The 25666-nt window shown below is 28.0% G+C and overlaps 2 protein-coding genes across 4 annotated transcripts in view; both read right to left on the bottom strand.

Moving 5' to 3' along the window:
- Window positions 1-25666, bottom strand: part of LOC107438411 (neural cell adhesion molecule 1-A) — a 237889-nt gene that overhangs the window by 13503 nt on the left and 198720 nt on the right. For 2 of the 3 annotated variants that reach the window (XM_043047606.2, XM_043047609.2), the window contains exons 2-5: window positions 8011-8136; window positions 6125-6325; window positions 4684-4805; window positions 2154-2292 (exon numbers count right to left, since the gene is read on the bottom strand). In XM_043047606.2, the coding sequence (XP_042903540.1) occupies window positions 2154-2292; window positions 4684-4805; window positions 6125-6325; window positions 8011-8136 (588 nt within the window). Of the gene's footprint in view, window positions 1-1628; window positions 1751-2153; window positions 2293-4683; window positions 4806-6124; window positions 6326-8010; window positions 8137-25666 lie in introns of all 3 variants that reach the window. The other variant, XM_043047608.2, reaches the window with a different exon arrangement.
- Window positions 10478-13033, bottom strand: LOC107438420 (ubiquitin-conjugating enzyme E2-24 kDa). The gene has a single exon (XM_016050718.3). It carries the CDS (start codon window positions 12824-12826, stop codon window positions 12248-12250), a length of 579 nt encoding a protein of 192 aa, XP_015906204.1. The 5' UTR covers window positions 12827-13033; the 3' UTR covers window positions 10478-12247.

Here is a 25666-nt window from a genome sequence, read left to right as displayed (position 1 = left end):
ATAATTAATAACTATTCTTTTAAATCAGGTAAATTCGAAAATCGATGATTGATATTAAAATCGCGTGAATAAAAATCGAAATATTTGCAGAGTCTGGACTTGGGATTTCTAAAAGGCTTGTTTGCATTGTTTTTTGTTTAGACTTAATAAATAAAAATTTACAAGATTAATTGAATGAGCAAATAAATATTTTCACCGCAAATCCACCTATACTTTTTTTTCTCTTTTTTTGTTTGCTTTCACTCCAGAATACAAGAAGCAGCGACGTCTGAATTACGAAAATACGAGCTATCCCGCCTGATGGATAAAAAATACGGAAAATCTTATTTTCTGTGTGTGAAATCGGAGAAAATAGCTAATATAAGTAAAAATGCGGAAGGGTTAGCAGCTAGGAGGTTGTTTGAATTTTCTGTTTTCTTTGAAAATCGTAAATAAATATAATTATTTTACTTCAACGACTGAATTTTCACAAAAAAGCGGAATATTTANAAAAAAAAAAAAAAAAAAAAAAAAAAAAAAAAAAAAAAAAAAAAACGAACGAATCGGAGTTTTTGATAAAAAGGCTGAAATTTGAGAGACAAAAGGGAAAAAAATCTCAGCCCTGTATAAAGGTCAACCAGTTTTATCCTAAGGAATTGATTTTTAGAGAAATTTCAGAGGGAGGAAAGAGAACTTCAATAATTTCGATCCGCAGAAAATTAAATTCCTCATAAAATATTTTATCTTGTGCAAAAAAAAAAAATTTCAGCGGAAATTAGCGGGAAAAATCTGAAAAAAAGCGGAAATCCGCGGAAGAATCTCATCCCTGCTATAGTTTGTCCTGATTGTCCATCTCAAACATTAAAAAATTATTTCTGTTCCACGCAAGTTTGAATTTTCATGTAAGAGTCATAAAAGCCTTTTTCGTGAATTCTATTCTTAGATGCCTCAAAATTGAGATAAATTTTAAAAAACAATTTATTCTGTCATATTAACTCAGTTACATTTCTCCGTTTTATCAAATGATGAGTATATCCGTTACCAACCACTAAACCAATTTAACATGCAGATTAAATAGCTTGATCCGTTAAAAGTATGAAATCAAAGGCTTTCCGCAATTTAAATAGGTCATTTGTACATTAACAGTCTTAATATTGTTACAATTAAAAGTTTCTCATATTCTATCAACTAATTTGTTGATTGTATTGACTTGATTCCTTAGATATGAGAAAATAAATAAATGACATATTAATTTCCTTAATTGTAATAATATTTTAAACCATTTGAATCTTTGTATTATACTTTTTTGTAAAGTGACTGGTGATTAATTCTATCAACTAATGTGTCGATTGTAATAACTTGATCTTTTAAACAGTGAAAAATAAATAACATTGTTTATTTTAAGCGCACTGAGATATAGTTGTTCCAGCAAAGATCTTATTTTTATTTTAATGGAGTACCTAGTAGGTAATGTGTTGATTATTTAGAAATGTGCAGATTACCAGGGAAATTAATAAATTTTTTTAGCACTTTAACAGATCACTTTTGTTATAAATCTGCACATTAGCTATAAAATCTGCAGAATAAATCTATCTACACTTTAACCGTGATGTTAATTAATACTATAAATTTTTTGGGGGAGTACATACTGGTCTCTTCCAAGTAATCACAGGTACAGGATCACCAGTTGCCTCACATGAAATAGATATAGTCTCTCCCTCTTTTACAGTCAAAAGACCACTTCTGGGATTTGGATAGACTTTTGGTGCAGCTATAAAAAAAATAATTAATATAGGTTAACATATCCATCTTAAAAAATGACATAAAAAGTTGCTGATTGTTTTTATCTGATTAACCATCTGTTAAGGTCATTTAACTAATGAATAAAAAATTAGTAAAAAAATTTTTTTAGGTAAATAACTTGAAGCAATCCGTAAAAATAAATAATGTTAAATTTTTTTTTCTTCATTATTTAACACTAAAAGCATAGCAAAAATTGAAATATTAACGTTAATACAAATTAATATTGAGAGATATAGTAAAATATCCTTCCCGAATCAGAAAATTGTTGTGTTTCTTTTCAGTTGAAAAAATAGGAATTCCTTATCTCCTAAAATTTTCTGAAAATTATTATTATATGATATATGAATCTATTTTTTTATGTAGACACTTACAAACAACTTCAACTGTAATTACAGCACTTGCAGGATCTCCAACACCATTATCAGCAATACATTCATATTCTCCAGAATCACTCTTTTGCGCACTGTTTATCCTGAAATTTGTGTCATCGCTGCTATCATAGTGAACACCCTATAATTAAAAACATACTCATCACTTAACAGACAACTTAACACATACACATCACTTAAAAACATACACATAACTTTAAATTTCAGTAAAAAAAATTATTTATTTTCTTCAATGCAGCAATAAAAAGTGCTTTTCCTAAAACATAACCAGGTAGGTTAGATAAAACTATAATTACTGCTCTTAATTGAATTTTTATCATCCATGTCCAGAAAGTGAATGTTATTAAGAAATAAAAAAATTTAAAGAGTTTGTAAATAGGCAATTCTTAATAGTATACACATATATTAAGGATGTAAGGAATAGTGATTTGGCTGAATTGCCGAATATCGAATATTCAGCAGACGAATAGCAACATTTTTTTTCAATAAAATAATCAATAAATATTATTTTTTATAAAAAAATTAGTATAGTCATTATTAAAACTTAGCTGTATTATTGGTATGGGATGGGGTACAGAAAAAAACTTTAATAGAAATGTTCAAGATAACAAAGATAATTAGAAATATTTAAGATAAAAAAAAAACTGACAAACTTTTAAAAAACAAAGATTATATACGAAACAGAAAAATAAAAATTTATCTCAATTTCTGAAAGAAAATTTTAAAGCTAAACATTTAAATTTTCCTATTACCCTGTTTTCAAGAAAAAGCAAGAAAAGCTTAAGAGGGTTTCTGTTAGATTAAAATCTAACAGAAACCCTCTTAATTGCAGTGTCATAATATAAAACATCTACAAAATCATAAGTTTTTTGAAAAAGAAAAAGCTAGATAGAAACCTAAACAAAAATCATTCTTAATTTTTAAACAAAATATTTTTCGCTAAAAATCTTAATTTAACTTTTCCACATTGCCCTATTTTTAGAAAAAAGTGACCATAAAAGAAAAACGTTCATTAGAATCACTCTTTAAAAAATGCTGTGATGATAAAAACGCTGATAAAAAGAAAAGTTAATAAAAAAAAATCTAAAGAGAAACAAAAAAAATATAAGTTCTTAACTCTGAAATATAACTTTAAAGTTGAGACTCATAATTTTCTATGTTACTTTTGCCAAGTATTTGGCCCAATACCGAATATTCGTTATATCCCTAATATATATATCAAGGTGGTTTCAAAGTATTTAGATAATATCAAAAATATGTTCTTTCTTCTGAGTTTAAATAGCTTAATCGATTGGGAGTTTCATTAAATTATGCATTTAGGGAATAATATGTCACTTTTGTAAGTTAGCTCTACCTAGTGCTTTCTATGCTGGTAATGAAAATCGTTTAAAATTCAATATGAAGAAAATCGTAACTCTTTAAAAATAAAAAGCATTTGCACTCCATTTTTTTTAAAAAAAAAAACACATGAAGACAGTTACTGCATCATTTGTATGTGCATTGGTCTTTCAGAATTTAATATAGATGAAAAATCTCACTAAATTGGTAATTAATTATAATGCTTTATCAGGGTGTGTAGCCAAATCTTTGAATCAGAAATAAGCACTTTTTAAAAACTTTTCAAGCACTTTACAAAAATTTTCAAGCACTCAAAAAATTCATATTCAATCAATGATATTATTGAAAAACAAAAACTTTTTATAAACAGTTTTAGCGTTAAAAAAAACCCAAAAAGAAACGGGCGTAAATCGAAACAATCAGTACTTTCCCACATCACCGAGTGAATTCAACTTGACCCTGAACTCAGAACAAAAGTACCCTTACCCCCTACGTCAAAAAAAGTGTTAGAAGTAAAATAAAATAAACAAGAACAAAATTAAAATAAATTAAAAAGAAAAACATTTCATAAGGATCTGATATTCTCTATCCGAATTGGAGCACTCTGGTTTCGGTTTCAAGCGTGCGCGCATGCGCAAGTCATAACATGGGTACGACATGAAGTCCGTGTGAATGATTACGTAGCTAACTCCCCATTTTTCGTGGAATGCATGGGATCCACCAGATATCACTGAAGGGGAAAAAAAATTTCGAAAAAAAAAGCACTTTTTAAAAACGACAGCTGAAAAAAGCACCTTTAAAAGCTTTTAAAAACGGAATCCCCCAAAAAGCACCTTTAAGTACTTTTTACAAACGCTACGCACTCTGTTTATATATATATATATGTTTTTTTAAGTATTTAAAATGTTGCAAGATAGTAAGTGTTATTATGAAATTAAATCATGTTTAAAGAACTCAAACAATTTTTTTTCTTCTTCTCCTTGATGAATAAGAAAGAAAGAATAACTTAAGACCACACAGTGTTACTACTGATAGAGTATGCTTGATCACATAATCTAGTGTATGACCCATGACCAGAGATCTCTCCACCTGCAAACTTAGCACTTTTTTAGTCATTTTCTTAAAAGAAGCTGCAATGCTGAGTTGGTTTACTCATTACAAATGCAATACTTACAGCATGTTTCCAGCGGATAATTGGTTTAGGATTTCCACTAGCAGCACATGACAGAGAAACTGTTTCCCCTTCTTTTACATTGATGAAGCCATCTTTTGGATGTGGTTTTACGGTAGGAGGGTCTAAAAATAGGTATATGGTTTTATTATACTTTTAAAAAATTAGTACAATGCAATAAATTTATTGCTAAAAAATAAAAAAGTGTTTTTTCAGAATAATTATTCAATATGTTTCTTTAACTGATGAAGTTTTACATTTGTTCAATGTTCCTTTAGCTAACAAGTTTTTAGAATTGAGATATTTAACAGATAATGTTAAGTGAAAAGTTGCAACTAATTAGTTAGAATGTCTTAGTTTGACTCCACATTCTTTTCTCTAAATATATGAAAGGAATTTTTAACACAAGTCTTTAATCAGTTTACAGTAACTCAGATGCCTATGTATTTATGTGTGCAATTAAGAAAACTATTGCAAATGTGTACTTTAACCAGGGGTGATTGTGAGCCCAAGTCAAAATTCCGGAAAATTTCTTGAGTTAAAAAAAAAAAAGTTTAAATTGAAAAATTAGAAAAAAATGTAAACAAGTTTTTTTCTCCCTTTTTCTCAAGATTTCTTAGTTTACTTAAAATATATTTAAAATTTCACACATACCTATGATGACCTGGAGAAGTAATTAAAATCTATAAATATGTCTTTCTTGANGTAACAATTTTTTTTTTCTCCTTTTTCTTAATATTTCTTAAGTTTACTTAAAATATATTTAAAATTTCACACATACCTATACCATTTACACATACCTATGATGACCTGGAGACGTAATTAAAATTTACAAATGTCTTTCTTTCTTGAGTTTATGTTTATAATAACCATTTACCGATAAAAAATGAATATTAATCATGATTATAAGCTTATAAAGTATCTGGCTCTTCCTTACTAACAAATAAAATAGTGTTTGTAAGTTCCACCTTTGAAAATTTGATTTCCGGAAAGTTCTGTGAACAATTATATTTTTAAATCTCTGGACTTCCGGATCACTGTTAGCGAAAAATCCGGATTTTTTTCCGCAGCGCAATCAGCCCTGTTTAACGTTGACCCTCTTTTGTAAATTGAAATTCATGATCGCAATGCCCATGATTTATGAAAATTCTACTAAGCAAAGAGATCATTTACTGCTAAAGTGTTTGTTAAAGTTGTCTACAAAACTTCTTAACTCATAAAAATTTTTTTCCTGGTGTTATTCCATAGATAAATTCTATAATTTAATCAGCTACCTACTAATTAAACAATAGTTATTTTTGTAAAATTAATGACATTTCATTGAAATTTAGAGTAAATCAGGCTTCCAATGAGAAAATCTCATTAGATTTTAATAATTGCAAATTGACTGCATCACACTACTAATCTAATACTCAAACATAAAAGCAAGTAATCCAATGCTTACAAAGAACATCCAATGTGTGAGAAAGTTCTAACGGAGGAATAGTACTTATTTGGCAAGTATATTCTCCACTATCCTTAGGATGAACATTTGAAATAACCAATGATGTTCCATCTACATTGATACGATCATCCTTAGTTATTTTCATTTGTCCTGCAAATAACATTTGGTTCCTTCCCTTCTTCCATATAAGGACATAATCACCTGAAAGAATGTAGAAAATTGTTAAAATATGTTAGAGCTAACTTTCCTTATTATTTTTTTTTTCGTAAATATCATGAAAAAGCAGCAATTTTTTTTTTCAATTAAAAAAATAAGTATATCACAATTTCAAATTTGAAATAGGAATAGGTAAATTTTGATTTGCTTAAAAAATAATAATAATAATATAGTTTATGAAAATTGTTCAACTGTCATCATCCACAATCTGGGATTTTACCCCATTCTTCGGAGTGGCTTGAAGTCTACCAGGTTTCATGTTGATGGTCTGAGTGGTACAACACTAAAAATTCAGTCTAAAATTATGTAATATTGCAGTGTTTTTTCGTTACCGATTGGCAAAATGGGTGTTGTTTTGGGGTTGATGGCATGCGCACTTTATTTGGACACCATCACACTTTTCAACTGTGTTCAAGAGTAATAGTAAACAGTGTGCATGCATAGTCATTGCATGCACAATGTTGTACACACTGGTTGTCATTGCGTTTCTATGGCGACCACTGCTGTTTGATAATTTTTTTAGAATTCTTTCTTTTCACCAGCAGGCATTTTTAATGTATTTACATATTAATAATTCAAAGTATTTTTATATTCTTAAATTATAATTACTGTCTTGACTGTAATTTTAATATAAATATGAGTTACTGACGAAGGAAAAGTATTTTGTGACGTCTTGAAACACGTATATTGGCAGGATTTGAAAATCAATCCGACCGCAAGAGGACAAATATCAATTGAAACAGTTTTTGCAACCCATGATTTGAAATGTTGTGGTGTTTATCTGAGTCAATCCGGAAAAAAAATGGGTAACCAGTGATTATAAGAAAGCGATGACAATTTTTTAAGACGTTTTACTAATATTTTAAGTAATAAAAGATTAAATTATAAATTTTGTAACAATTGACTGTAAAAATAAAATTTCATTACTGATATTGACTAATTGTCATTAAAATTTTTTAAGATGACATAATACTTGTTTTTTACTTATTTTTTATAACTGCTACAATATTTTTTACTTATTCATTTAATAATTTCAGAAGTTGGAGGCAAAGTGCATTTTAACACAGTAAAAATAAAGAAAAATCTTACTCCAACTCAAGCATTCACAAAATCTTAACAAAATTACACAGATTCACAGTTTGTAATTATTATACAAATTATTAAACGATTATATCAAAATAAATCGGCAATGTAAATACTATCAGACACACAAATCTCAGATTTGAATTATCTTTTGTGAAAAAGACTCATAAATAGCAGAAAATTGCATTTTGAGAATCGTATTGCTTAATTTAAGTTTATTTGAAAGTAAACTATTTAATTTTTAAAGTAGACTCAACTTTAAAAAAAAAAAGTCAATCTATCAAATCCAATATCAAAATTTTGCTTATTTTTCTATAAACTAGGAAAATAATTATATTTATTAAAGTTAAGCTGCTATAATAAGAATAAACATTTAGACGATACTTTATTTTTGGTGCCCTTAAACATATTAAATTCAGTTGCATTTAAAAGTTAAAAAAAGAAAATCATCTTAAGCCTACTAAGAGGATATTTTAAAGTTCACTATAATTTAATTAAAAAGAAATCCCAAACGTTATTATCTAAAATAAAATTTCAATGATATCTTAGCAAACAATTCTATACAGAAAAAAAAAACAGAAAATTACCCAAATCGTCCACTTCACAATAAAATGTAGCAGTTTCTCCTATAGTTGCATCAACTTTTGATTCAGATGTTAACATATGAGGCTGGTGAGTTGACGGCACTTCTTCAAACTCCTCATCAAATTGACCTGAAATAAAATTATTATATTAAAAATTGTAAAACTAAGCAAATATAAAGCTAAATATTATAAGAGAAATACTTTTAAACTAAAAATTTAATAATATAATATATAAAAAATTAAAAAAATATCTACTGATTACTAATTGGATCTCCTCCATGCCCATTTATTTATCCCAATTTTTGAATATGCTGAGAAGTACAGAAAATAAAGTTTTAGAGCGATCAAAAGGTATTATTTATTGAAATAAAATTAATACATTAATTGTTAAGTAAAGAAAAATATTAAAGAAGAAATAGTTTTCGACTAAAATTTTTTTTTCTTCTTCTCTGTAACGGCTGGTACTGAACTTTCGTTCTTCACCTCTGAAGATGCCGGAAGTGTTGCACATTTAATGTTGCCCAGTGGGCACCTGTGAACCTTAGTCACGGAGGGCGAGCAACATTACCCACGCCACAAATACTCGTTCACAGGGTGGGCCATAGTAAATTTTTAAAATAAAAAAAAATTGTTTTTTCTTAAATTTTCTTTTTTATCCTGTTTACATTAAAATATTCTTATTTTAGAATTTAGTTGCTCATAGCTAAATGTTAAAATAATAACACATAAAATTGTTACTTAAACTTGTTTGATAGCATACCAAAAATAACACATTGCTAAAGAAGTAATGATTTGAACTAGTCCGAAAATCCTCGCCATTTATTTTCAGGGGTCTGTCTAGGTTTTTCTGAGAGGTACCCATTTTGTGAAAATTTCGACATAATTTGTGAAAAATTAAATTAAAAATCAACACAAAAATATGGTAAAAATAACGATTTATCATTTCTTAAGGGATGCAAAAATAAAATTTTAAGAAAAAGTATTTTATGAAACTACCATTTTTCCTAAAGTTGAATTTGTGAAGGTATCGCTAAACGGTAGTAAATTCGGCCTGGACAGACCCCTGATTTTAGACTGGGCAAATTATTTTCTAAGATTAAAAGAGTAAATTTTGAAGAAAAAAAAATTATCAACAAATTATTTATTTGAAAAAAGCAGACTATAACAATTAAATAAAAAAAAAATTCTTAATCATTAAAATTAGTTTTACGTTCAATTAATTTATATTACTTTCATGTAACTTAATTTAGATATTCTACAATTACATTTCTGACTGTATGTTTGACTATCAAACTTTATTGCATTTAATTGTAAAAATAATGTACTTCACATGTATTTAAATGTCATATTCAATGGTATTTTGTTAGAAATAGACAATGCTTTAAAGATGAATTCTAAAATCTTTTATTTACTTATTTATTATACTTCTCCAAAAAATTATTTTATTTATTTAACTCTTCTGATTATTGATTCCACAAGGATGGATTATGATTATAACATACACTTAAAAACTTATTTTTGCTTTGCCTCCTAACACTGAAATTTAAGCATATATATCCATTATGTATATAAATTAAATTAAATACAAAAGGAAGAGCTCAAGCAGTTTTTACAATTGTTGAAGGTAAATTGCATCATAACAGACAAAATATTTTTAGACTTAAATTACAGTTTAACTTTCAGAGTTGGTTGAAATTTTTGTACTTTAAATGAAACAAAAGAAAAAAAAATTGGAGTTTTTTAACGTAATTAAAGTTTTAAAAAGTGTAAATAACACTAAGATTTATTTAAAAAATATATATATTGCATAGCCTGATTTTTTTAAAGTTATACATGTCTAAAGTCTGCTAACAGGGCCTTCGTAAATGCTGAAATTGTCTAAGAATACTAAGTTTGGTTAATTGTTACACAAGTTTCTGCCTGGTAAAATATTACAAAAAGCTTATCATAAGTTATAGTGTAAGTTAAGTTATTATAAGTGAAATATTTTTTCACATTCAATTTTTTTTAATGAACACCTATTTTTAAAAAAAAATAAAGTTTTAAAAAGTCTTCTTTTATTCTATTGCGGAAGCTCAAACCAATTATTATGGTTAGCCACAGTACACAATTGCTTATTGGGATAATGCTTTTAATTTCAAAATGAAATGTCAAGCACAAACAAAACTAAAGATATTTTAGTGATTTGTGACAATCTTACTTCTGCATATATTTGTATACAAACGCTAGAATCAAACTAAGGATGATAATTTAAACAAGTAATCTAATAATTCACAAATATGCTGGACCTTAACAGAATAGAAAGATTATTCTAATTCAAAAACTTCGTAAATGGTATAAGCAAACACCTACAATTAAAACGAAGCTTTTAAAGATCTTTAAAACTGAGATTTCTTTTCTCAACTTTACTGTAATTTTCAAAAAATAATGTAAGTATTATTAATAATCATGTTAAAAGGAATTAAACACATTTTCTTTAGAAAATTTTTATTCTAAATACACAAGCATATTACACGTATTCAATAGAGTATATTGAATTAATTTTCATATCCACAGTTGAGAGCCACTATAGAAACTACTGAAGTTACATCAAGCCACAAAATATAACATATATATTGAATTCTATCAGTAACTACATAATTTCAAAACATAAGTTTTAAATTAATTCCTTGCAATATTATTATTAAATAATTATACTTTTAAGTAATAAATATAATTCTTGATAATGTTTTAGTCTAAATTTAGAAAAATTTAACATATAACAAAATATAATTAACTACTTTTTAAAAAAAGCAACATTAATAAAATGCATTGTTAAGTAATTTATGAAGAATTGGACAGTAACCAAAATCTCCAGATTTTAGGAGTATAATGTCATACTTACAATCATTCAACAGTTTTTAATAAAATTAATCAAAACTAAATATTACAAATTACACAAAATATCAACCAAGAATATTTAATTAGCACGAAAGCCTTCATAACTGAACATTACAACAAAATTTTTGAAAAATCTATTTGTTTACTTTCTTGTACTATTAAAAATTAACAAAACTATATATATATTTAAAAAACATTAACATGAAGAAATTAACAGTTCAAATATAAGGCATTTTTAAATAATTTAATTTTATAAGTTGGATAACTCCAATATAAAATAATAAACACATATAAAGCATACAGGTTAACTGGTAAGACATGAGAATTAAATATGAAACAATTTCACAAATTTTTTTTTTATCAAAAAACTATTTCATTGCACAAGATAGCAGTAACAAATAAGTTGAAATTATTTAGTTAAAGAAAAGTAGATGGAAGAATATTGTAATGTCTTGACGTCACAGACACAAAATACCACCCTGATAAAGAATTGGCACTCATTTTTAATAAATAATGACTTGTCACTTTCCAACAAGAAATAAACCAATCTTTTTAAAATTCCTTTGTTTTAGTGGCATAAAATATTTATCATACCAAAATAACATTTTAATATAGTGAAAAATTTTACTTTAAAACAGAGCGAAGTAAATGTAATGCATAAAAAAATTAAATAAGATTTTGAATTGTTATCCTAGGTCAAAATAAATTACATTTATTACAAAGACATGAAATTTTTGTTCAAATTTACACAAAAAATTTGAAATATGCTTATTTTGTGCTCAAAGATTTCTTATATGATGAAATGAATTCTTAAAGAATAAAGTGACCAATATAAACTAACAGGTTTAATTTAAATTACTTCCTAAACCCTATTACTGTAAAAAGTATTCTTTAAGGATTTAAAGTGAAAAATAAAAATTTATTATTTAAACACAAAAATAACAAATACATTTTGTTAATTTTCAAAAGAATATCTAATGCAGCAAACCCCTTTTTAAAGGAATCTTGTATAACTGTTCATCGACTTGCAATAATTACCTACTTAATTACATCAACTAAATTTAACCAATATGTTCGAATACATATAATTATTTAAAAAACTTATATAATTGGAAATTACTAATAAAAATATAGAAATGAATAAATAAATTTAATTATCATAGTATAAATAACATTTTTCAATGCAGATGAATCGTTAAAAGTGTTGTTAAAGTTCAATTTCAATAGTTCAAAATGAAAATTTTAATCAAAACAAGATTACTATACTAAGAAACCAAAATACCAGACTTGAAGAGCACAATTTAAGGTTTGCAAGATGAAAGAAAATTAATATATCAGTCACAATATGGAATGATGCTTTTTATGTGGCATAACGCTTGGTCCACAATCGAGCAATTCGATCATGTTCTTCTCTATGTTGAAGATATTGAGTTGCGATGCTACCAACCAAAGGATCAGCAGGATTACTATCAGTTAATAGGGAACAAATCGACAAAAGTACCTTAGAAATAGTTAAAGCAGGACTCCAGTTATCCTTGAGAATGTCCAAGCAAATCACACCCTGACTATTGATATTGCAGTGATAAATTCTGGTACGGAATGTCACTTTAGGGGGTTTAAATGGATATTCAGGTGAGAAATGAATATCTAGGAAAAACACACCTCCTTCATAGGCAGATCCAGGCGGTCCCAATATAGTTGATACCCATTCATATAAATTATCACCTTTCGGTCCGGCGCTACAATTCGGAGGAGGATCAAGGGTTATTTCTGCTAGCTCCTTTTGAATGCGTTTCATGCTAGTGTTAAGAGCTTTGGACATTTTTGGTGTCGATTTTTGTTCTTTGCCATCTTTCTCACGCTCATTGTTTGATGACGCGGACCCACTCAGACGGCCTCTTGAAGAAGAAGCTCCACCGGAGCTGCTAGACGACGCCATATTGATTCTCGTCGCGAAGAGTTTTTCACTCCAGTTTCTAATCAATAAAAAGCTCTAATTTTGAGGATATTTTGAATTAAATGCCAATTGAGGAGGACAAAAGTTCAATTCTTTTGTTTAGAAGATTGATGTTAGTAGAAGTGGAAGTTTTCTATATCTTATCAACAGTTACAGTTTATATTTAATTTGCATTCCGATCAGGTCGAAAAAATCAAGGCTAGAACGACAGCGCGGAGAGGAATATCCTAGATGGCGCTACAAAACAGTTTTCGAGAAGAAGAGAGGGAGAAAAATGAAGAAATTTTGGGAGTGAGTTTTCGAACGAGATTTTTCTCCACGTTCGCTACCAACGCGGTCATTACAGTCTTGGAAACTCCCTGTTTTTAGTTAGAGCTGTCTGTGTCGAATATTAAGACTTTTAGGTAAGAGGCGAATAATATTTTGGGGGGAGGGAGGTTGTAAATAATAACATTTATGATAATAATTTATTTAATTTAAAATTATTCATCATATTAACCTGAAAATATAATATGTTTATTAAATAATATACTTACTTAAATAAACATATATGTTTTTATTTCTCTGTTAACATGAATTTAATTTGACTGACCAGATTAAAAATATATTGCCATCAACCCCGTCCTAGGAATGATCAGTGAACTTCTAAATCAGATAATTTGCAAATAAAACTTACTGTTATTCATATGGCAATCAATTTAATGTAGTTTAAGTACCACCGACGTTTCTAAATATTGGTGAATCATAAATATTATTTGCTACTAGACGGATAGCTTCTAGATTTTAAAATTTGCAGAATTTCAATGTGTTGTTGCATAAAAAATTTGAATAATTACTATCATTAACGGAAAAAACGGATACTATCTGCTTTTATTGTGAATTTGATAAGTTGTAATTGTTTGTAAATAGTTGACGTAAGCAAGGCAGTTACTTTCTAAATTCTTTTTTGCTTTTCTGTTGAAAAGATTTTATGTATTATTGCTAGAAAGTTTATTTAAAAATAGTGTGAAATGTTTATCCTTCTCCCCCCTGATATTTTTTGAAATTTCATAGGATGAGCGAAAGGCAAAGAAACTTTAAGTTAGATAATATTGATATGATTACACTTTTCTTAAAGAAATTGGAGGCTCCATCCCGTCTCCCCGCTCACCTGCCCCCGTGGTTGCTTCTCATTCATTATTGTTTTTTTCCCTTAGAAATTTTCAAAAAAATTACAATTTTATCTTCAAAACATAATTTTATTCCAGAAAATATTGTTGATATGTTAATTCGTAACAAAATGAGCGAATATCTGCGTTTTAAAAATCATTAGAACTTCACTTGAAAAAAAAATTAAATTTGAGATATAAAATATGCGATACAATATTAAGTAATAAATAAGAAATAATTTTACCTGCAAAAAAAATCTAACGATAACCATTCATAACTACTGAAATTGATTCTCATTCAATTATTCAAACTTTTTTCACTTTCTTGAATCATATATTCTTAAAATCTTGCAGCATCTAATCTTTCAGACTCTCAATTTTTTAATTGCATTTATTCATTATTAGTTACTTTTTACACCAAGTCAAGTGCGACTCATAAAATGAATCTCTCAAAAGAGACAAATTTTTCTACAGCAATGGATAAAAAATGAATTTAAAATAAAAATTGAGAAGAAGGCATTTAAAACATTCGTGCAAATTAGAAAAAAACTCACGTTGAATTTAATAATGGAAATGACAATATTAGCACGTAAAATTTCTATTATGTTGTTGCATTTCAGTGGTCTATAGATCAACCCGCATGGTATTATATACTACAAGTTTAAAAGTTGATAATTCTCGAACTAATAATTGAAACTTAATTTTTTTATTTCCTCTTTCTTCTTGCACACTTTTCAACATATATTGGCTACTTCAAATTTCCAAGTTTGTTACAGTTCCATAGCTCTTATGCAACAAACCAAAATGTAATCTGGTACAAAACAGGAACAAAAAAAATTATAGTTTAAGAACTATTAAATAACTCTTAAGGAACTATTTTAATAAAGAAATACCATGTGAACAACTCTGCAGTCCTCAGAAATTCAACGACACAGTTGAAATTTACGTGTTGAAGTGCCATTTTTATTTATGAAATAACAGCGAGATTTTTTTGAAATTTTAATTTGTTCGATGGCAAATTTAATCCTTTTCACTCTTTTCGCTCCAAATAATGACTATTTGTCCATTCTTGTAGAAAAATTTATCTCATTAGAGATCTTCATTTTATTAGCTCACGCTTGAAGCGATAAAAAACGAACCAAGAAAGAAAATTATTAAAGATAATAAAGAAAAAATAAGAGAATGTGTGAATCGATGTTGTCAGACATGCATTCTATATTCATTTCGTTACGATTAGCATGTAATCAAAATGTGTTTACACAAAATTATAATTATCATATAATTTATAAACAAATTTTTTTTTCTTTTTACCCTCTAAAAAATAATAATTAAAAAAACAAAGATGAAATAGAAGCAACTACGGGGATAGGTGAGCAGAGCAAACAGGGTAACCTAGAAGAAATTATAAGAATGCTTTGTGATATGATTATGCTTAAATAAAAACATCATTGATCACAAATAAAACCAGTCTTGAATGCAATATGGTGTACTTTATAAGCAGGATAAAATAGCAGGTATTATAAAAATACGGATGATGCAAATCTACAACTGGTAGCGCCAACTATGGGTAAATGCAGTTAAAAAGGAGTAAAAACGTTGATTTCAACGTTGTTTTTACTTAATTTATCATGTAAAAACCTAATATTTATTATGATTGAAAAATCAGAGAAACTCTCGCAAATTTTGACACATAACCGTCAAAACATATCAAAGAAATTGCTATCAAAGGCTAATAAGATGTTTAAGTTTCACAAGTAAATTGTTTTTAGTTTATTTGTTATCAAAGCACTTGCCCAACGTGGAATATATTTTTAGAATTTGCCACATTAAAACGGAGTATTGGAAAGAAAAAAAAACAGAATTCAATTATTTACAATGAATCATCGTCAAAGGCGAGGCTAATGAAAGATATTTAGTAGATTTTAGTTTAAAAAAGACAGAGACAGTATTCAGTGTCATCCATATGGGGTTGCCGGAAATTTGGCATCCCCCACCCCCTCCATCAAACGGAAATGAACGATGAAGTAACCAGCTATATAATTTCTCATTTATAAGATAATGTGTTCATATTACAAATTCTCACCGAGATCGGCAGTCATTTTAAATGTAACATTTTTCTTTGTCTGGTAGAACTGAAGCAATTGTGCGAAGAGGTGGGAAAAAAATGAAATGAAAGAGTTAGAATTAAATTTGACATATGAATTTACAGTAAGAAGTTACAGTTCTTTTCTTATTTATAATCAGCCATTTTCACTTACTTTTCTTCTCTTTATTTTGGTCAAAAAGTGATAAATGATCGAACATTTATAGCAATCTTTTTACTTTTATCTTTTTTTAAAATTTATAGTTCGTTATTTACAACTTATAAATAACCGCGTTTCTTCCATTTTTCCATGCAACATTTACGAATTTGGAACGAAGGAAATTCACAAATCACAATCTTAATTTCATATTCAACATAGGAAAGATAAAATTAGTGCTGTAGACTAAAGCAAAAAACTCCGTGAATAAAGCATATATTAAAATAGTACATAAATTCATATATTCATTTGCGCTTCATTCACGTTGTTTTTTGCTTTAATATTAACAAATTTATCATAACTGAAACCGTAAAGGTGGACAGAATCGTAACTCAAACAAATTGTAATCGATTGAATTTCAATTTAAACGTATTTATTTCATAGAGATGTTTAAGCTGACGTCACTGCTCTTACCTGTCCTCTGGAAATCCATGAATGATCTTATCAGATACAGATGCAACTAATAGAAATGCGTTTCGATTTGGATAGAAATACGAATCGCCCAATAGTAATCGTGCAAACGGAAATTGATTGAATGATATTAGTATACTGATCTAGTTTGGCCTCTGATTCGGACATCTCTATTGCATTGATTTTTTCATTTTTGTAAGAAATTTTCTGTGGGTTTGAAATTAAGAAAAAGGTGCGCTTCACTGTAGAAAAGCTGTCTAGTCACCTTTTTGTTTTGCATTACTTTAAAAAAATAACAATTTTTACAATTTACAAGATGTATAACAATTGATTTTTTCCCCATTTTTCTAGCTGAAATTTTTTTTGATATATACTTACTTATTTTATTCTGTCGTTAAAGTGGCCTAACCTAAACAATAACTTAACCCTAAGCAACAAATGTTGCTATAATACGAATAATACGATATGCGTATAATACGAAAGGAAAGAAAAAAGTTACGGTTTATAAAAATCATTCTAATATCATATATTTTTAGTTCTTTTAAATTATAAAGTTATTTTTTTCTTTTCGTATGAACACAAAGTTAATTTTTATCAAGTAAACAAATTAATTTAAATTTTAAAGAAATTATTTTATAATGCTGCACACAATAAAAAAACTTATCAATAAGGGTGTAAGAAGAAAAAGAATTCTATATTCCCTCTTCCATTATTTTATAAAAAACCTAGTTACAAGTCGCCGATACCGATACATCTACCAATGCAGATCTTGCCCTCATCATCAATAACCCTGATTACTAAGACCATCTTTCCCTTGCAGTGAATAAGGGCATACATTAAAATTTTTTGAAGCATTCTTTTTTTTTTTTTTTTTAGAATTTAAGAAAAATAGCATATCAGTAAAACAAGATCAACACGACCACATTTACACGATCATATTTCAGCAATGATGGAGGGAAAAAAAGTAATACTATTGTGTTTTGACGCACTTATCAAAACAAAAAAATTCAGCTGATTGATTAACACATCGCCCGCCAAACTGATAAATCGAAATGACAAGCCACGAGGAAGATATGCTATGCAAAAGCGGTACCACATGGCGGTACAAACCAGCACGTGTCATGTGTCGTCCTTACTCAAAACAACCTAAAATATCTCACATGTCGCACCCTTAGAAGGGATAATAAATATTCGGGGCCTTTCCTCTTGAAATCCGCGAATCGAAAAGATGACGGATGGACGACAAAAAAAAAGGAGGGTGGTGTGGACGCCATGTGTCGACTCTCTGAATCATCGAACTAATATCGATAACGCTTGATATTATGACGGGGTGCATCCCTTTCGTCCGGACGCATGCATCACAACTTCTATAACGTCACATTACCACATTTCCGACAGCCAAAAGGCAAATAGAAATTAGGAGATGTGTTTCTTGAAAAGGAGACAAATAGGAAAAAGAGTTATGTTAAGGAGATAGATCTACAGAGTTGGCTTTAAATATTAATTTAATTTTTTTATACCCACAACACATGCTTCAAACTATTTTTTTTTCTGTGGGGAAGAACATATCATTCTTTTCTTATATTAAAGCGAAGTAAAATTATATTATTTTAAGTAATGAATATTTTTTTTAACTCGTTTATCTCCATATATGCAAAATTTAAGTCAATTGTATAAAATAGTTTTTTTTTTTCAGTTCTATTGGTTTTAATAAGAAATATCAGGTTTGCCTTTTTATAAATTTTAAAGAATAAATCATCTTTCATTATTTTTGCAATATAGAGAGTCTCAAGAAGTCAAATTTTGGAATGAGATATAGCAGACCGCCTATTAATTGCATCAGACATATTTCGGAAAACACAAATTAATCTGTAATATTAATAAAATTTGTTCATGATTAATATTTATTATGCCCTTCCTTCGATTTAAGAAATTTGTTCATCATAAATTCTATGAGGTTTTTGCAGCTTTTTTTGGCGATTTCTACATTTTAATATCATACTTGAATCAATGTATGAAAATGAATTGAACAATGAAAATTTCGAGGCGAAGGCTCGCAATTTTCATTGTTCAATTCATTTTCAAAATCTATTAACAGATAGTTAACAGGTTTTTCATGAAATTAAAATCGGAAGTGTATCCATATCATTAAAAATCCATCTCCGGATGAAAATTTTTTAATTTACTTCAGACTTCATTTTTTGACATTATTCGTTTGCACTAGTCGTCTATTATCTCTGAACAGAAATTAATAGCCCAACTCTGTCGCACGAAAAAACAGCCATATAACATTTCTTTTCCAAAAACTGGAAAATTAAAAAATTTATATTTGACTCAATTAGCATAACTGTGAAAACTAGTAATGCAACCGTTGCATTAAAATAAAGCAGAATGAACAGTGATGGCATTAATGGAACCTTTTTTCAGTATATATGGTTATTGCGGACCTTTATTTAAAAAAAAAATTTTTTTTACACAGTAAACATATTACGTATTTTAAATGTGAACAATGTCGGCTACACAATTCATTTCCTATCATGCTAGAAATGCTTCCTTTTTTTAAGTTTTCCGAAAAATTAAATGAAAGATACATAACAGCATTGTTCGTACACACTACTGATTACATTTATGAACTGTGTTGTTCTTTATTAATAACTCTCTTTTGCTATAATTCAAGCAGTAATTGCAGTTTTTCAGATTATGCACTTTATTTGAACGAGCTATGTAAAAATAACTACAACGTTATGCAGAATATATAAAAATTATTTTAAATTTTTTCTGTTAAACTGGAAACGTAGCACAAAATTGCACTTATTTTATTACAGTACATTTTTCTGATCTCAATATACTTTTACAGTAGAAAAAAAAACATTTAAGAGGGATTTTGCTGACTTAAATTCTTTATTGATAATCTGAACATTTTAATAAAATAAAGTGAGTTTTAAAATTGTAATTTGTATTGTGTATAAAATAAAAACATTGCATTAGAATAAATTGAAATTAACATAGATCGCCGAGATTATAAGAAAAATCGAATATATTGTGTACACAATCAGAAAAAATAGATCAATAATAAAAAAATATATCCTGTGTATAAATCCTTTTTTGATTATTCCTTAAGACAAAAACGGAGCTTTTTCAACTTCAGTGTAATAATATTTTCCTAGAAAGATTACTTGTTGAAATATTTTCTTTATCCTTCTAAGCTTTAGAGGCGATACAATAATAGAAATTCTTTTTTTACTTTGTCGTATGAACTCGTAAATATGGAAACAATAGGGCCTTATATATATAACACTTCACAGTTTCATTTTCTTCGTCTGAATAAGAACAGTTTCGAATTCTTTTGTAGCACTTCTGAAGAACAATAACTGCTTCTTCGAGTAGTAGTGTGAACTATCGTTTGGTGACACTAAATCGCGCGAAATGCATACTTTTGCCCCGGTTCCAAAAAGTACTGTAAAAGCAGTTCTGTAGTTCTTCTTTTTAGCCTTAAATCATTTCGTGACGTCATTTGTCATTTGCTAAGAAAATGAACAGAAGAATTCTTTCTGTAGACATCGATTCGATAAGTGCTTTGAGCGTCAACTGTGATTGTATTTCTTTGATGCCAATGGTGATCAAAAATGAGTAATGGTAGCTTTGGGAAGCCGGATTTACTTTAAGTATGATGTGGTCAGAACAGTAGAAAAAGAATAGGACATAAGAAAAATATCATAAGTTTCAGTTGAAAAATAAATTAGCATAATCTTTTTGACTGGAATAAGTAGTCGCATTTTTCAATTTTCGAAAAGTGCAAAAGCTCTTAAATTATTTGTAGATTTAATAATTGCATCAATTTTATTTGAAAACTTTCAATATTTAACAATTATATTTAGATGCAATTAAATAAACATAATAAGATTATGATACTTTTAATCTTGTAAAGCAGAACTGTTTATCTGTTGATATACATGGTCTCTCGAATTTCCGTATAAAAACTTGCATATATTAGGCTAGTTTTCTATCCCCTCCCATTAGTGCCAAAAACAGATTGTGTTTGATAATTAATACGTTGTATCCCTCTCTTAAATACCATTTACATGTAAATTATTTTGCAATTTTTGAAAAATTTTATGAAAAAGATAAATTGTTTTGTAAAAAAGATGATACTGAATTGTTTTGTGAAAAAGATTATTAAGCAAGTGGAAAATTAATGTAAATAAATACAATCGTAAATTTTTTTTGGTTAAAAAGCTTTTGTATTAAATAATTATGACTTGGAAGAACTTTTTGTCTAAACCTATTTTGGATTTACTTTTTGTCTTAGTTCTGTTTAATCTGATATTTAAAATATGAAAGAATCACATTTTTTTTTTAAATATTTAATTTTTAATAATTAAACATTAAATATTTAAACTATTAAATAATTAAATGTTTAAACTATTGTATATTTGTTTTAAACTATTACGACTCGGAGGGAAATTTTATCTGAACTTATTCTGAATTTATTTTTTATTTCAGTTCTGTAATAGAAAATCTGATTTTTAAAACATACAAAACTACATCGTTTTTTTTAAAAATATTTCATTTATATAACAGTCCCAGGCTTTGCTTCAAAATGAAGAATTTTTTTAGTAGCTAAACTTCACAGTGCATAAAACCATCAATTTAAAGACCAATTTTACGGTTGAGCTATTACATAATAGCAACTTAATTGATCTTTAGAATTGATTGGGCATCGCAATCCAACTATTTGTGGGGTGTGCCCCGATAAGAAATTTTCGTTGTACGCTAGAATAACAAAAAGAAAAAGCTGATAATAAGAGATTCAGGTTTAATCATAATTAGGATGTTATTTTAACAGACATTGATTGCTTTAATTCAAATGTTTTAGAAAAGTTACAGCTCTAAAAATGAATTATTCAAATAGTGTCNGTAAGATGTTACAAAAAAAATTTCAGCCACACAGACTTAACCAGAAAATTAGGAAAAATCCTCAAAGCAAAGCCATTTTTGGCTCCCTACCTTAAGTTTTGATTCAATAAGTTATTTCAATTTAATAATTTAAATATGTCGAAATGTATTTTGTTTTCTATGTGTTTGTGCGCTTTCCTTTCATACAGTTAATCAATTTTTTTTAAATAATATTTTCCCTTGAATATTCTAGCGCCACCCCTCTAGTGTGCTCGCGCCCCCCTAGGGGGGCGCGCCCCACAGGTTGAGAATCACTGCCTTAGACCGTTCTTTGAAGACTAAGTCGTCCTATGAAATAATACCTTTCAGCGAATATTATTCGATTTTAATAACTGATGTGAGTTTGTTACAGGTTTTCAGGACAGAAAAAGTTAAGTTCTTGACCGTCTCTAGTTAGTGCCATCGAAGATAATTATACAAATTTTGCAAAATGTGAATATGAAGAAAAGCCACTGTTTTTATGAAACTAAAAAGCGTTTGTCTTCTAATTTTTTTAATTCTTAAGAACTCAGTACAAAAACTGCATTGCTTGGGTTTATAAAAAAAAAATTGCAAAATCGATATTTATTTATTTGTTTGAGGATTTTTATTTGGGAGAAAAAGTTACGCCAAATTGGCGCTTTTGAAAATAGTTTCCGAACTTTTTAAACATTTAAAATATCTGTTCTTTTTAAGATCCAGTCAATTCCTTTTTTTAGCAGAAGTATAAATATAGTTCAGAGTTAGAGATTTGCCTCGAGTTTAAGTCGCACAGTATTTATTTAAAACAAGTCAACAGTTAAAAATTGCAAAATCGATGTTTATTTATTTGTTTGAGAATTTTTATTTGGGTGAAAAAGTCACGCCAAATTGGCGCTTTGGAAAAAAGTTTTAGAATTTTTTAAATATTTAAAATATATGTTCTTTTTAAGATTCTGTCAATTCCTTTTTTAGCAAAAGTATAAACAGTTTAAAGTTAGAGATTTGCCTCGAGTTTAAGTCCCACAGTTTTTATTTATTCATTTTTTTTATTTTTTATCGGGGATAGGGATTTTAAAAAAATGTCTTTAAGAAACAAAGTGGCTAGATAAATACTGGACAATATTGGACATCTAAAAACTTTTCTTACCTTATCAATATTTCATCGAAATCTTTTGATCACATTGAAGAAAATCTTCCTATCCAAATCAGCTCATTCTCAAAGATGATGTATGAATTCAAAATGGGGACACTTCCTATAACTTTTTTTTTAATCTTTTTTTTCTTTCTTTCATATGTTCAGCGCCTTGGCACTTCCCAAGTACATTGGCAGGGCGTTGCATAGTTACCATGCCAAATTGAGATGAAGGAAGGGTACGTGGACAAAGATAAATGAGTGGGGCTCCAATTTTATCGTCACCAGTCCAGGAAAGAGTTATAGCTTGGATTAAAATTCGCTCGAAAATTCATCGATGGGACAGATATAAGAAACGTAGAATCACATTTATTGGAATGAAATAAATGTATATCGAATAAGAAGTTAATTATTTATGCGAGCCTACATATTGGAATTCTCAAACTTTGAGAAAAATTAAAAAGCTTCTCTAGGAAGTTTAATAAAAAATTGCTAAAAGAAGTTTCAATTTTAAGATGAAGAGCCAGATCAATAAAATGCTTTTTGATTCTTGATGAAAGAACATTTTTTGAAAGATCGGCTTCAGTTTTAACATTCTTATTGACCTTTCATTTGAATTTTATTTTTGTACTGCTAATTTCACATTATTTTATTAAATGATTTCATTAAATTACAGAAAAATTGGAAAGAAGTAAAATAAGAAAGTTCAGTTCATTACATTTAAATATAATTGACGCATAATTTTGAAAATTTTACAATAATTTACAGAAAACTTGAGTACAATTATATTAAAAAAATCCCCTAAACATTGTTTATGTCAACTGAAAAATATTAAAGTTCAAAAAAAAAAAAGTCATATTCCTTTAAGGTTGCTTCAATTACAAATCATTTCATACAAATTTTTAAAAATGTATACAGTGACACTTAACTAAATATTGTTATTCTTTGAAAGAAAAGTCATTTTAATAATTATTATAATCACTATTTATGAGAGATTACGTAATGCGAATTTTTGAAACTTACGATAAAAACTTTAGAACATCTCCTTGAAAAATAAATAAATACGTAACAATAAACGAAACAAAATAATAAAAGAAGAAGGTACGATTGATAAAAGGAGTTTTAATTTTAAGATGATTAGAATGATCAATGAAATCTGTTTTGAAGCTTGATGACAGAAATTTTTTAAAAGTCGTTTCTCAATTGGTTTTTTGTTTTAAATATCGCATTGACATCTTATTTGAGTTTAACTTTTGTAAAATTAAATATTATTTAAGGATATGACTTTGGAAATATAATAAGAAAAAAAGATTTAATCGATAACATTTAAATATAATTCAAACATAAGAATTGGAAAACTTATTTGCCATTTCTCTTTATAGAAAACATGAATATTAGTAAAATACTGTTTAAGCTAAAAGAAAATGTTCAGGTTAACTAAGAGATGTTAGATCTAAAAAAAATGCACAGAAACTTCTCAAAATTTCTTTTATGACTAATCATTCCATAGAAAGTTTTTAAAATATCTACATTTATACAAAGAAAATTTGGTATATAATTTAATGTTAAGTCATATTAATAATTAAATATTTTGAAGAATTTTTAAATTAGTGAAAAATCTAGAAAGACATTAACACTATTTCCAGAAACAAAAACTATTGAAAAAAGAAGTATATTTTGTATTAAACGTTACACTTAAGTTATTTTTCTAGAAAAGAACTCTTTTTTTTAAAAACAAAAAAAAATCTTATGGAATAAACTATCGTTAAAATCCTTAAAAAAATAAAAGAAAAAGAAAAGAAAGAAAAAAAAGAACGATAGAAAAACTAAGACCTCTTCAGATAGAAGAACGCCAAACTTCCCAATTTGGAGTTAAAACTCATCACCACTTAATATAATCTTCTTAAAGACTTTTTTTTATATTTACTATTATTACGGAAGCTGATATCACAGCCAGTAAATCAGGACGACTTTTTTTCTCCGACTCAGAATAAAAAAAAAATCACTAAATCCATAAACCTTACCAGAACTGGATTATGCAACAAGGGAGAAAAAAGAATATTCCACCATTTCGATTATTCCCTTTAATATCTCTAAAAAGGATTTATGTATGAAGTGGCAGGATTTGGGCAAATGCTCCAACCTAATCGGCTGTAAGGGCAGCTGGATTTTACTGGTAATATATAGATTGATCCTCGCATCAAAAGGGGGTCAGAATAGGGCTGGGGGGGCGTGAAAGATCTATAGTAACTTTACAGAAAGATCTCTTTTCTCCTCTCAGTTACGGGTACAACAATGGAAACACTTTAGGCACGGATACAGTATTGTCACAGAATACTACTATTCGAGAACTATAGAAAGGGGCGTTTCATAAGCAAGATGAGGGAAACATGAGCAAATATTGCTACAGCTGCAGGCAAAGATAAGTAAGTCCGGATCGAACTTCATATGGGAGATTAAAAACTTAAAAGATACACGACATCGAAAACAGAGGGGCAAAATAAATATTTCCAATAAAACGACGGGGTAAAAATGGCAGTAATGGGGTAAATGGACTAAAACATTACCAGGGGTCTGTCCAGACATTTTGTGATAAGTCCGTTTTTGTAAAATTGTGCAAAAATTACTCGTAATTTGTGAATATAAAATAAACATTAAGTCGCATTCTTTCAAGCAGAGTCCGCTTTTGTGAATTTGTGCAAATAGGGTCCGTTATTGCAAAAAAAACTTTTTCAAGGAGTTTTTAAATTGTAAAGACATACAAGATAATGCTCAACACAGTTAAATTATAATTAAATTTTAAAAAATAAACAGCCATTGCTGCTACTAAATTAGAGATGCAACATACAAATATTTGGTATTTAGCCTATACTGCTGAACGCAGAATATTCATTTCGGACGAATAAAGGAAGAA

Source organism: Parasteatoda tepidariorum, chromosome 9 (assembly GCF_043381705.1).
Source record: "Parasteatoda tepidariorum isolate YZ-2023 chromosome 9, CAS_Ptep_4.0, whole genome shotgun sequence".
Taxonomy (NCBI): domain Eukaryota; kingdom Metazoa; phylum Arthropoda; class Arachnida; order Araneae; family Theridiidae; genus Parasteatoda; species Parasteatoda tepidariorum.
This window is presented reverse-complemented; position numbering and strand designations above follow the sequence as displayed.